Genomic DNA, 12,382 nt, shown 5'->3' with positions numbered 1-12,382 from the left:
ATGTATGTATCCGCATAGAGAATCAGATTATTATGCAGGAAGGAGGGAGGACTTGTATACAGAGAACTCTGCTAATAACACTCAGCCAGTGGATGTTGATTCATGGTGCAACACAAGGGAATGTACAAAGTTAATGATTGTTGACAATGACATCAATACTAATGGTTCCGTATGCAATTATGCTCTTGGACAAGAAGGTAATAGGGTGTGTTGGCTGTTTACCTTCAGCAAATTATTTAGTATTCGTGTTCTGTAGTTTGTGACTGGAGTTCTTTGTTAAACTTCAATACAGTAGCTTACTGCATTATTGTTTATAAAATTTTGACATGTATGAGAACTGAAATATGTGTGTCACATTTGTTGAACTACAATCCTTGATAATTTAGGCGAATATGGACCAATTTATGCTTTCTAGTCACAGCTATGTGCTAGCATTCATCATCAGTTTGTTCACTTTGTTGCTATGAATTGCATTGTGATTTAGATGGTAGCTTGCCTGTAACACCATGTATCTATAAAAAATTGCTGCTTCAAGTTCATAAAACAAATCTTGTTTAAGTATTTCAAGCATGAAATTTGAAGCAGAAAGTTTGACTCAGTTTCAAATGTGTATATTATGTTAGGCTGGCTTCAGTGCATTCATCACTAGCTATGAAAATTGGTTGACACAGGCATTGTCTTAAGCCTTTTGTATTAATTGTAACCTATTTTGAGTTATCTTAAGCTTTGTTTTAATGTATTTATGTGGATATACATGTGTTTATGCTTGACTTGTTCACATTTAAGAAAAATTAGATTTCTTCTTACCATATCTCCCATGTTTCGTTTCAGGTTCAAGAAGATTCGCACCTGTACTTGCATCAGAATCTGAAAATGCACATGCTGCTCCTAAGACCTTGGTCAAGAATGCCTTTCCTAGTGAGGTTCAGAAACCGCTCAAACCAACTGCTTCCAAGCACAGACTGCCACCACCACGAGTGAGCTCATTCAAATGGACAAGGCCCAAGAAAATTGTTGGCATCTACGCTGATTGGATTGATGAGTAATACTCGGTCCCTGGTTTGGCTAGTGGGCGTCAACAATGAGTAGTAGTATTAGATTTGGTTTCATGTCAGGGTAACTCTAGATTTGGGTTTGGTACTTGGGGTGGAGCTTGGAAACAGTACATAAGTAGAGTTCAGAAATACCGTTATAGAAGTGCAGAATTAAGGTCTTGAAGTGTACGTATTAGAATCCATTCAAGTTTTTGTTAGCAAGATACCACTTGGATGGTGTAGATATTTGTTCTGCAACTGTATTAGACATAGAAATACATAAATTGTGTATACCATAGATTGATCTTTTTCATTGAGAGGGAAATTCTGATAGTATTCCTGTTTCTATCTGTTGTCATTGCTAAGTTGTGCTAATTTCCCAACAGTTAGGTCGCAATACAGTTTTCTTTATGACATTTCACCCCCTGTGCCTAGGTACGCAAATGGACTTTACCTACGATCAGATTTTGATGAATTCATTCATTCAACGGACTGGCTGTATAAGATAATATGAACCAAAAAAAAAAAAACCGAGGAATGGACTGAATTTCACTTGCAGAGGGTGGAATATCAAACAATTGCAGAACTTTGCCATTAAGTCTACCCTTACAATCGTCCTTCACTACTATGCCTGAAATCAATACAATTTCAATAAAATCTGTAAACAGACAAAAGTCCTGCATCAATAAATGGCTATAAAAGGAGGCATTTACATAATGATAATTCAGATTCATACTGCTTAATGAAAATATAAGATCTGCTCACTAAGAACTTCTTTCCACAGATTGAGACCATTTGATAGTTGACCTCACCAAAGCATCAATTGGATCAATACATTTCTTAAGTAGAGGGTCATCAGGGGGTAAAAGCTCATGCATGTCATGAGATGCAATGATGACCATGTTTACGGCCCTCACTAACAGAACCTGAAGCGCAATTCTTAGCAAGTTCCGAGCCCCTTCAATGTCTTTCCTGTCCAAAGCTTCAATGGCAGGACGCACGGTGTGTTCCATGGTTGCTTTATCTGGAAGCACGACCTCAAATCCCTACCAAGGAATTCAGAAGGAAGACAAATTATTGGTATATTATGGTGGTGTTATATTAACCCTGATCACTCATAAGAGCAGGGGTTAAATAAGAGAGATCAAGTGTCACACATTCATAATGCAAAGCTACAAAACCAAATTGTATATAAACCATAAACACACATTGTACTTCAACAGATGCCCCAGAATGCAGGCAAACCAGGGTTAAAAAAAAAAAAAAAATACCATTGTGCATCTTAGAACTTGATGCCCAAGAAAATTGCAGCAACTCATCAGACATCTAACAACAGAAAAGGTTGTAGAGAAAATTCAACACTCGATATAGAACAGAAAACTCTACTCATAACCCTGATGAATATATAGAAAATCACAACAAGATTGCTCAAATTCAAAGTGCTGCTTGTAACTAAAGCAAAAACTTCTCTATCAGAATTGATCAGCATAGAACAAACCTTTTAAACATGCTAAATGTTATGGGAAGCTCAACAGAAAGGGCTAAGCAGTGGTAACGCAAAGGCACTGGAACAAGAAGAGATGTGTTATTTTAAAGACTCATGAGATACTCACATGTATCGTTTCTTTAACAGTTTGACTTAAGTACATTCCAGCAAAACCCAAAACTTATATCCCAATCATACTGCCAGCACATTTCATCATTATAGAGTCATAGACTCCAAGAAGAAAGCAGATGAAAGACAAAAGAACTTTTTTCTTCTTATTTTATACTTGGGGAGGTAGGGTGCGTTGAGGATTCAAGGAATCAAAAACAGGTTTTTCTTGTATACTTCTACATTTGGACATTACATATTGTCTACACATTACTGTGAATAAGAACCTTAAAAGACTAGTGCTCAACATTCTACAAGGTTCAACAATTATGTACGTAAAAGCTCCAGCAACATTAATGAAACTTTTGAACTAAAAAGACAAGTTCCGATTCATACTTATACAACTACAAGTTTCATGCAAGAGTTTAGTTACTTCACAAGATCAAAATACTTCAGCACTTTGAGTTCATGTTTCATTCACGGAAATTATCATGATATGTCAGCTTGCATGATCAGCGCCTAAAATCCTAAAGCAATGCAAATTCTTAGTCATTAATTCAAAACAATATGCAAGTTCCACCTAATTGATAATGGCACATTCCAACAATAAACAAGCTTTCGTAATCAATATTCTCAATCCAGACTGTATGAAGTGCACAGTAAAAGGAGCAAAGCATCGAAACCAATACCTCATTCTGTAGCTTTTCCTGGTAGAACCCTGATTTCAGTACAGCATCACTACCAACCACACCAATCCTCAAAGGACATCCAGTTTCAAGAGGCCTTAACTTGGCTTCCTTAAGTTCCTTAGCCACACACTCAGCCATATGAAGAATGGGCACACTGCATCCATTAGAAACATCAGCATGCCATGAATGCAACAAATGACAAGGCATCACAAGGCACTGGGCACCCCCTTGCTCCAGAAACGCCCTTTTGCGCTTCAAGTTCTCTACAATCAGAGTATGATCCAAATTAGAAGGCCTCACTTGAACATACAACGAAGGAAAAGAACTTCTCTCATAGATCAACAACTCCTCCATCAGCTGCGGATCAGAACAAAGAATGAAGGGAGGACAATCTTTCCCCTCCTTTGATCCCCAACGAACAAACTTATTCACGAAATTTAATGTAGAATCAAGAGATACTCCTCCTATCACACCAATTGCATTTCCTTGGTTAAGTATGGAACTAGTACTAAAATCTTTCTTTGATAAAGACATGTTTGGAACATAATTTCCCCCACATTTCAAAGAGTTGTCACTTTCACCAGTGTGCACAAGTATTGAAGAAGGGGGAGTAGCTAAAGCAGGAATTACTCTTGAGCTTTTTAAAGTGCCATGTTTATATATCCTCCCTAAAAAATGTATTGGACAGTTCAATGTATGAAAAGACATTGTCATAATTCCATCAAACATCTCTTATATACCATTCATCAATCAATTGCTTGCATCTATAAACCAATAACCTTAATCAATACCCAAGTGTTGCAGTTCGATTGCTCGAATCCTAACACCAAGGCATCAAACACCTACTTCTAGGTTTGCCTCAAATTACTATAAAAAAGCATTCCTTCACAATCAAAGTTTCATGAATGTGTATATGAAAAAAAGACATTTCTACATCATCCAAGCAAAACCCACTTCAGAAACTATTTGATTTTACCTGTAAATCACTCAGAAATCTGCTACACTGAACAAACCCCACTTCAGAAATCTGAAATTTGCTCCAAAGTTCTTATCTTGTTGACAGCACTGTAATTTGATTACAAAACTAGTGCAAGCAATCTGCAAATTGGGAAAATCCAACTCAAATATTTGAATTTGAACCCTACCCAAATTCTTTTCCTGTAATATTGATCCCAAAACTAGTACAAACACTCAGCAAATAAAAAATTTGAGAAAACCCAATTAATTTTTTAAGAATTGAGGCCTTTCCCAAGTTATGAAAAAGTGCCCAGAAAAAATGACAGTAAATTGATAGAAATTTCAAAACCAGAAAAAAATTGTGGCTCTCTATGATGTTTTTGTCATGATTTTTGAGAACATGAAGCTAAAATTCTCACCTTTCATTTTCAACATAAATTAAAGGGAAATTGGAAACATAGGACAACAAAAGGTGGGATCGTGATGGGCAGATTGATGAGAAATTAGGAGAGAGAAAACCTGTGAAAATGCCATTAAATTCACACCAAACATTCTAGTCATGGGGATGGTCCAATACAGAGAGCCAAAATCAGATTTGAGTTTTAAATGTGTAATTAATAATTAATCAATGTGATTTTTGGCTATATATGGTAACAAGAGTTGCAAAATAATTGATGATCATATCATATTTGTTCCAACTTGAGCAATTTTTGATATGGCCAGTTGGACAATGAATGATTGGTGCCTTTGATGGTAATGTGACTAATGTCATTGTGACTTGTTAAGGTAATGTAGCATCAAAATAACAAGAATGAGAGAGATGAAGATATACAATTTAGGTCATGTCTTGACTTGCGTGTCTAAGTTTCGATACTATCAGTAGGTCCGACTCGCTAATTACGGATCATATTCCAGTTTATGAATGGACAACCTAGACGAGAAATGACACATCCTAGTTGTATATCGGTTTGTGCTTATGCCTAGTTCATTATCATATTTATGTCTATAAAAAAATTAGCTTAGGTATGACTTGTGACCCAACACGATTGATAATACATCTCGACAATGCCTTTGTCAACTTGCTAAACTCAATGCCATAGTCACTCGCTACCACTATGTATTTGAATTTATATATCTTTTGCTAGTGGGTAATTTATCCACCGAGTAGAGAAAGTTCATTTAATTCATGGTCATCATGGAGATGGATCTTCTCTAGTTTTCTCTAGTCACTTAACCACTTAAGCAAGGGAATGTCTTCATGCAACATGTTAAGTTGTTAGTTTGTCACAGATTCCTCACTTGCTAAAAACTATCAGTAAGGAGAATAAAATTGTTATCATCATTATCAATTTATCCCTTATAATCGTCTATCAAATGAACCATCTTTATCAATCTTAACTCGCAAATCACTAGTGTAAAGAAATGAAGCTTGCACCCCAATGGTAATAGCTGATATGAACGCCTACCCAAACTCAAAATTTTCAATGAAAAAAATTGCAAACTGATGTTGTGTTTCACTGCTAAAATATATGCCATCACACAAAAATGTGATAGAAGATTTGGATTTGTAACAATTTTCGCCTTCCAAATAAAAAAGAAACCTAGAAATCAACCAGGAAAAACCCCAAAAACTAGAAAATACTAACAATAAATGAATAAAATCATACTTGTACAAAAAAAGCAGAGGAAAATTCAGTAAAAAGTATTTTTAATTCCTTGTTGTGCAATTTTTGTAGACCTAGGAGTTGTAGCAGTACTGCTAACATAATTGACATTCCATTCAAGCCTCTTCATCTCCCTATCCTTCTTCCTTTTCTTTATATGCTCATCCAAATCAACTGCTGCTGTTGCTAATTGGTGTGCTTGAAAGCTCTTTACGACAGCTCTTACATCGCTTCTGATAGATGATAACGCGGTAAAGAGAGCTACTAACATGATTGGAGAAACTTCAACTGACTGACAATAGTCTAAACAGGTAGATTTTTGCCTCATGATTTCCTTAAACAAGCCCCATATAAGCAGCAAACTCCCAAATAAGCTTAATCTGCCATTCTTCAGCAGACCGAGTATTGCCCCAACCACACAGAAGTAGCTCCCTGCTAGAATCTGAATCACAGTCCTCAGAAAATTGTTAAGAGTTATTATCTGTTATACTGTCATAGGAATACAGCAAAAATGAAAACATCAGCAGCACTAACGCGGTGATTAAGATTAAGGTGTCATTCTTTTCACTTAAATTCACTAATCGAAGGTGAAAAGAACAAAATCTAAGTCATATGATGATATCAGAAGATCAATAGTACAAGTTTAAATAGTAATTAGTAGTAACAAACCTCAAGATGCCTAAGATCAATGATTGCAGAAGCCTCTTTCACATGAGTAAAGTTATATATTTCTAGCAAATCATCATAGTTGGGGATGTTTATACCATTAATAAGAGCATTAACAATAGCACCCGGGTAAAGAAGGATCTTCACAAATGAAACAGGCAAGACTTCGCTTGCTATTAGCTGAGAAGATGTTACTTGAACCGGAGTTATGCATATTCCACTTCGACATGGTACCCTGTAATTCATAAGCAAGAATAATATTTCTCATGATTCTAGGATTTGGCCATTGTATATGTTGTACTCAACATTTTTCTAGCTATAAACTCAATGTCAAGAAAACATTCATCAAAATATCCAAATATGTATTTTTCGAAAATTCTAAATGTCTTCAAATTGGCATAGCACTTGTTAGATTTTTTCCATCACCTAAGATAGGTAACTATATGAATTGAATTCCAATTACTTTCTCATAAGCCTCATTTTTGGAGGCGGAGAATTTATTAATACAGAAGTATATGATTTCACCATTTCCATTCTATTTCCGCACCACATTAACATTATATGAACAACTTTAACCATTAGCTATAGATGGAAACATGTTACAACAATTATCCACCTTAGTTGATGCTAAATAACACACAATCTTAACACATAAAATGGACATTGATCAATTTCTTAACTATAATAAGTCTATAAACGCGATTTTATAAACAAATTTGAACATTGTGACTATTGTAGCAACAGTTATCGTGTCAAATTGATTATAACTACGAATAGATGTAAAAAAATCAGTGTATGTGTACCTGAAAAGTGGGACTTGAAAGATGATGAGAAGAAAATAAAGGCAAGAAGAAATAGAAGAAATGGATTTTGCCCATTTTCGAGATGATTTCATGTTTGTTTTTTGCATTCTTCTGTTATTTTTGAGGTTCTTTTCTTAGTAACTGACTTTTAGTGGACCAGCCCTTTTTTCAACCCATATTTGGTAAGTCAACCTCTTCATGGATGGTTAGTGGTTCTGCACTTTCACGATCTATGAGGCTTTTCCACCAATATTAGCCTAACACGTGTCATCTTATTAATCATCGATTTTCTTTTAACCAAAATCTTACCTTGCTCTATTTAAGGATTGTTACAATTATTTCCCTAAAAAAGGTATATTGCAATTATAATTCAAAAATAATATATGAGGTATATTACAATGTGATTTCATAAGTTGCAAACATTTAGCATTAGGAAGATAAACTTGTGTAATCTTATGAGGATGGTCATATGACTTGTCTTACTTCAAGAGGGCCTATAGGCTATATCACAATGACTTTATAAAAAACTACAGTGATATCAAGCATAATCCAATAGTTACTATTGCGACATTAAAAGTTAGCCATGTATCGATTACAATAATACGGAGTACTAGTAATTTTGTTAGGATTAGGCTTAAAGTATGAACCTCTAATAATGAGGATGGTCAAATTACTTGGACTACTTCAATTCAACGAATCAGGCCACATCCACAATGGGTTTTAAAATGTAGTCTATTATGTAAATCAAGTATTTAGTTGGTTTTGTTAGGTCTATACAACAATGATTCATACTATATTTCGTAATGGATGCACGCACTAAGGTAGCCATAAACTCGTGGTTGGGTGGTCGTGATTTGGGTTGTCGTGGTTGGGTGGTTGTGGTTAGTGACCGGGAAATATGGAGGAGAACGAAAGAGAAAGGAAGGATGAATTGAAGGAGAAAAAAAAAATAACCTGTTTAACAGGTTCAAGGTCAAATGGATCTGTGGGAGAATGTGGGGTATAAAGGTTGGATTTTTATGAGATTAATTGAAGGTTGGATTTTTTTTGTCAGACCGCCAAAAGGTTGGATTTTTACTTTTTTAGTTTCCATTTTTTTCAAAAAAAAAAATCTAAATAATCCATGATAATCACATCACATTAAAAAGAAATAAACAAAAAAAAAAAAACCTAACCAACATCTAGAAGAATGCATAATAATTATTGTTTTATTTAGCCATAAGGATGTCATTAATATTTATAATAGATTCAATTTGTTTTAGCATACAATTAATTTTCATTCACTAATTTGTGCAGGTTCTGGTCAGCCACAACCTCTGGAAGGACAAACAGTTTACTGTTGTCTTACATATAAATGTTATTGTAGTCAAGCCGCTTGCTGCCAAGATTTCAATTATGGTCATTGTATGAAGTCATGAAGTAATCATACATTTAGAGAATTAGAGCATAAGAGTAATCCTTGTAATAAAATGAGGAAAATTTCTCATAATCATTTTGTATTTCCCCTTGATCGGTTATCATTAGAATTAGTCATTATGATTATACTTTTCTTTTAAAAGTTAATTTGTTTTCTATGAACAAATTGAACTTCATTTAGCACTTTTAAAAGCTTGACAATCTTGCTTATCTTGTTTGTTATACAATAATTATGTGTTTCCACCACAAATCACAATTTACAAAATTTACAAAATCATATCAAGTAATAGATAAGTGAGAATTTAAACTCAAGTCAACAAAGCTCAAGTCCAAGTCAAAAGTACAAAGCCAGCATTGAGAAGCAGTTTACTGACCTAAACAAGCAACTAGGCTAGATTAGGCAGCCCAACTCCACATGGGGTACAAGTGAAGAGTTTGGGCTGTTGCAATTTGTTTTATTAGACCGCTTATTTCATCAGTTTTGTTTTTGTTGGGTTTTGATATGAAAATTTGATGTTTTTCTAGACCTGACCAAGGATAGCCCGACCAATTTTGGGAGGGTTTTGGTAAGATTTTTCCGACCCAGAATCGGATTGGGCCTAGCTCGGACCGAAATTTAATTTTTTTGGGCAAGTTTGGGAATGCGGTTTTATGCATTTTTAGTTAATGTTTTTGGCCCGGCCCGAAAAGCTCGCACGACCCGACCATTTAGGAGGGTTTGCGCATAAATAAAAAATCCGGCCTGAAAATGTATAATTATGTTTTTCTTTATGTATTATGCTTGTAGATGCTTATTTAGGTGCGAAGGGATATGATTTGTGAATTCTGATATATGGTACCTAAATCCCTATAATCGGGTAGGTGATCAGGTATCATTATAAAAGTAATAGTTATCCGATCCGAGCCAATAAGAAATTCTTATTGTGTTACTTAATTTCAATGATAAGTAATATTATTATTAATTTGGTCAGCATGCATCTTGTTGTGGTGTTGTTGTTAATTAGTCTTGAATTAAATGATATCATAATACTTATTATTAACTAAATAATAAAATCTTAATTTTAATTATTAGATATCATATTAGGTATTCGATAACCAATCTGGTACTCGAAGTTCGAGCAATCGAACTTATCGGTTCGATTCATGCATGGATATCATTTTTTTTTTGTTATTGGCTACCTGAATCCATAGTGATATTGTGATAACGATTCGGATACCTAACTCATGCTCATCCCTAATGGAAGGGATGTGTTTTGTGTTTGGGGGGGGGGCAGTGAAAGGGGAGTGGGTTTCATGATGGGAGATATGTTGGAGGTGGTAAGGGGGCCTTTGGAGGTGATGCAATGGTGATGTGTGGGCGGGTTGATGTTTATTTAATTAATTAAGGTTTAAAAACCTCTAATTATAATTTGGTTGAATAATAATGTCATTAAGATAATTAGTATCCGTCAAAAAAAAAAAAGATAATTAGTAGGTTGATTAGAGAAAAAGATAGTTGTTGTTAGAATTATACTTTAACATTTTAACAATATACAAAGTACAGTTTTTTATGGGTAGTAATTCACAAATGACATTTTTAAGGTTAATAATTTTAAAATTTTAAAATTATAATAAAGTTCTCATTTTTTATACTAAGCAACAATCATAACAAAATAACTCTATTTTATTAAGAAACAACAGAATAAGATTACACGAGTATACAACAGTACGTTTACGTATATATGATTATTGATTATATGGTTCTTGTTAAGCTTAATTATTGCGAAGCTAGTAATTAATTAAATAATACACCATTAAGTACTTATTTTGCTTATTACAAGTAGTGATTTGGTTCTTAATTATACATTGAGTCATTGACTTCTTTTTGGATTTTTAAAATCAATTTTGACACATATATAAAAGATAATGAAATAATAGTACAAAGCTACTTTCTGCCTTAACTTCTTGGGTGTTTGATTAGATCATCAAGCTTTTATACTGTTAATAACTTTATAATTATAAAATATTAATGATAATATGGTACACATTTGCAGAAAATGGATCATAAGGACAGATAGGAGCATAAAAACAACTAACATTTATTTCGCTAGGACGAGCATTATAAAAGTAGTGACCATAATTTCATAATTCACTAACATAACAGTAAGTTGTAACAAGTTGGCCATCTAATTAGCATCAAGCAAGTGATTATTGTCAAATTGTCAATTCAGCCTTGATATGCAATACACCATCAAGTAACTAGATTGTTCGATAGATTGTACGATGAAATAAGGTATGATTCTCCCATGATTATACCAACTATTACTCGAGAGCAAGATTGATTTCAATGCAATCATATTAATATGGGCAACTATTTTACTTGGGAGAGCCATCATCAAACACAAAATAGTACTATTGAAGAAAGATTCAATCTTTATTTCATCATTCAGTGAAAATAACGGCGCAGCCAGAAATATTTCCTTGGTCATGCCCTAGGAGGATTCTCACGTTCATATTTATACCACTAGTGGAAAAATTGTCATTCGTAACAGGCTATTTGTGACGGGCAAAGCTATGCCCGTTACATAAAATATATCCGTAACGGTCAAAATAACTGTCCGTTACAAATATATAATATTCGTAACGGGCAAAATATTGCCCGTTACGAATACTTAGTTATTTGTAACGGGCAAAATATTGCCCGTTACGAATACTTAATTATTCGTAACGGACACCATGTGCCCATTACGAATACTAAGTTCCTGATAGTCCACTAACTTCGAAAACTTGGAGCAAAATAATGAGGCTTACCTAATACCCACCCATGTTTCAACTTAGAAAAGTAATTAAAAGCAGGCAACTAACATAATCTCACAATAAGTTACACGTGGATATCTTACAAGCCAGCCTTGGACCCAACGACCATCATTAAATTGTACAAAAAGAACATGATGAATTAGCAAAATGGATTAACAGCTTGGACTCAATGTTTCCGTCGAATTATTAATTGATTAATGTTTATTGTTGTTGTTGTTGATGTTGTGCTAGGGAGTGAAATTCATGGTTGAACTTAAACTATGTTGTCTTATGCAGTGGACCCAGAGAAGATGCAACCAGAATTGGTTCTCCTGGTGTTGTTAGGCGTCAAGCTGTTGATATCTCTCCACTAAGGCGTGTTAATCTGGAAATCTATCTTCTTACTACTGGAGCTCGTGAGAGTGCTTTCATGAACATTGCCGAGGGCCTTGGTGATGAACTCATCAATGCCGCCAAGGGTTCATCCAACAAGTAATTTCACTCTACCCGTAACCACTGTTGATGAATTAAAAAAATCATTAATGTTGCTACTTGGGCTTTAGTCAATAAGCTGTCTGTTTTGATGAATGCTCTATCGTTAGCTGTGTATGCTCGTTGATGTATGTGTGGGAAACTGACTAGCTGTACAGTTTTTGACATGCTGAATTCAATGTTGAAATGTCATTGTTTGAAAACTGTAGTATTTTATTGTATGTATTCTAGCTTGAATTAGTAGGGAACTAGGGAGTAGGGATAGATCAAGGTGCTAGGCTGCATTATTTCT

General features: G+C 34.5%; 2 protein-coding genes across 3 annotated transcripts; both read right to left on the bottom strand.

Moving 5' to 3' along the window:
- Positions 1-1,572: 1,572 nt before the first annotated feature.
- LOC110703267 (probable amino-acid racemase) lies at positions 1,573-4,900 on the bottom strand. 2 transcript variants are annotated; one of them, XM_021881048.1, is made up of 3 exons: positions 4,694-4,900; positions 3,318-4,415; positions 1,573-2,080 (listed from the first exon to the last, which is right to left on the bottom strand). In XM_021881048.1, exons 2-3 carry the CDS (start codon positions 4,044-4,046, stop codon positions 1,799-1,801), a joined length of 1,011 nt encoding a protein of 336 aa, XP_021736740.1. In that variant the 5' UTR covers positions 4,047-4,415; positions 4,694-4,900; the 3' UTR covers positions 1,573-1,798. The 2 variants fall into 2 exon arrangements, with proteins under 2 accessions (XP_021736740.1, XP_021736739.1); XM_021881047.1 differs by having other exon boundaries at positions 3,318-4,900.
- An 828-nt stretch (positions 4,901-5,728) lies between these two features.
- LOC110703091 lies at positions 5,729-7,499 on the bottom strand. Its single transcript, XM_021880848.1, has 3 exons — positions 7,408-7,499; positions 6,608-6,839; positions 5,729-6,419 (listed from the first exon to the last, which is right to left on the bottom strand). The coding sequence occupies exons 1-3, from the start codon at positions 7,497-7,499 to the stop codon at positions 5,967-5,969; spliced, it is 777 nt and encodes a 258-aa protein (XP_021736540.1). The 3' UTR covers positions 5,729-5,966.
- Between the last annotated feature and the right edge of the window lie 4,883 nt (positions 7,500-12,382).

Source organism: Chenopodium quinoa, unplaced genomic scaffold (genome assembly GCF_001683475.1).
Source record: "Chenopodium quinoa cultivar QQ74 unplaced genomic scaffold, ASM168347v1, whole genome shotgun sequence".
Taxonomy (NCBI): Eukaryota; Viridiplantae; Streptophyta; class Magnoliopsida; order Caryophyllales; family Amaranthaceae; genus Chenopodium; species Chenopodium quinoa.
This window is presented reverse-complemented; position numbering and strand designations above follow the sequence as displayed.

Excerpts from the sequence above, each read along its gene's own strand:
- LOC110703091 (XM_021880848.1), bottom strand. The coding sequence starts at position 7,499 with ATGAAATCATCTCGAAAATGGGCAAAATCCATTTCTTCTATTTCTTCT. Across the intron at positions 6,840-7,407 it reads TTTCAAGTCCCACTTTTCAG|GGTACCATGTCGAAGTGGAA; the intron begins GTACACATACAC and ends TATGAATTACAG. Across the intron at positions 6,420-6,607 it reads TTGATCTTAGGCATCTTGAG|ATAATAACTCTTAACAATTT; the intron begins GTTTGTTACTAC and ends ACAGTATAACAG.
- LOC110703267 (XM_021881047.1), bottom strand. The coding sequence starts at position 4,046 with ATGTTTGATGGAATTATGACAATGTCTTTTCATACATTGAACTGTCCA. Across the intron at positions 2,081-3,317 it reads AGGAAAAGCTACAGAATGAG|GGATTTGAGGTCGTGCTTCC; the intron begins GTATTGGTTTCG and ends ATTCCTTGGTAG.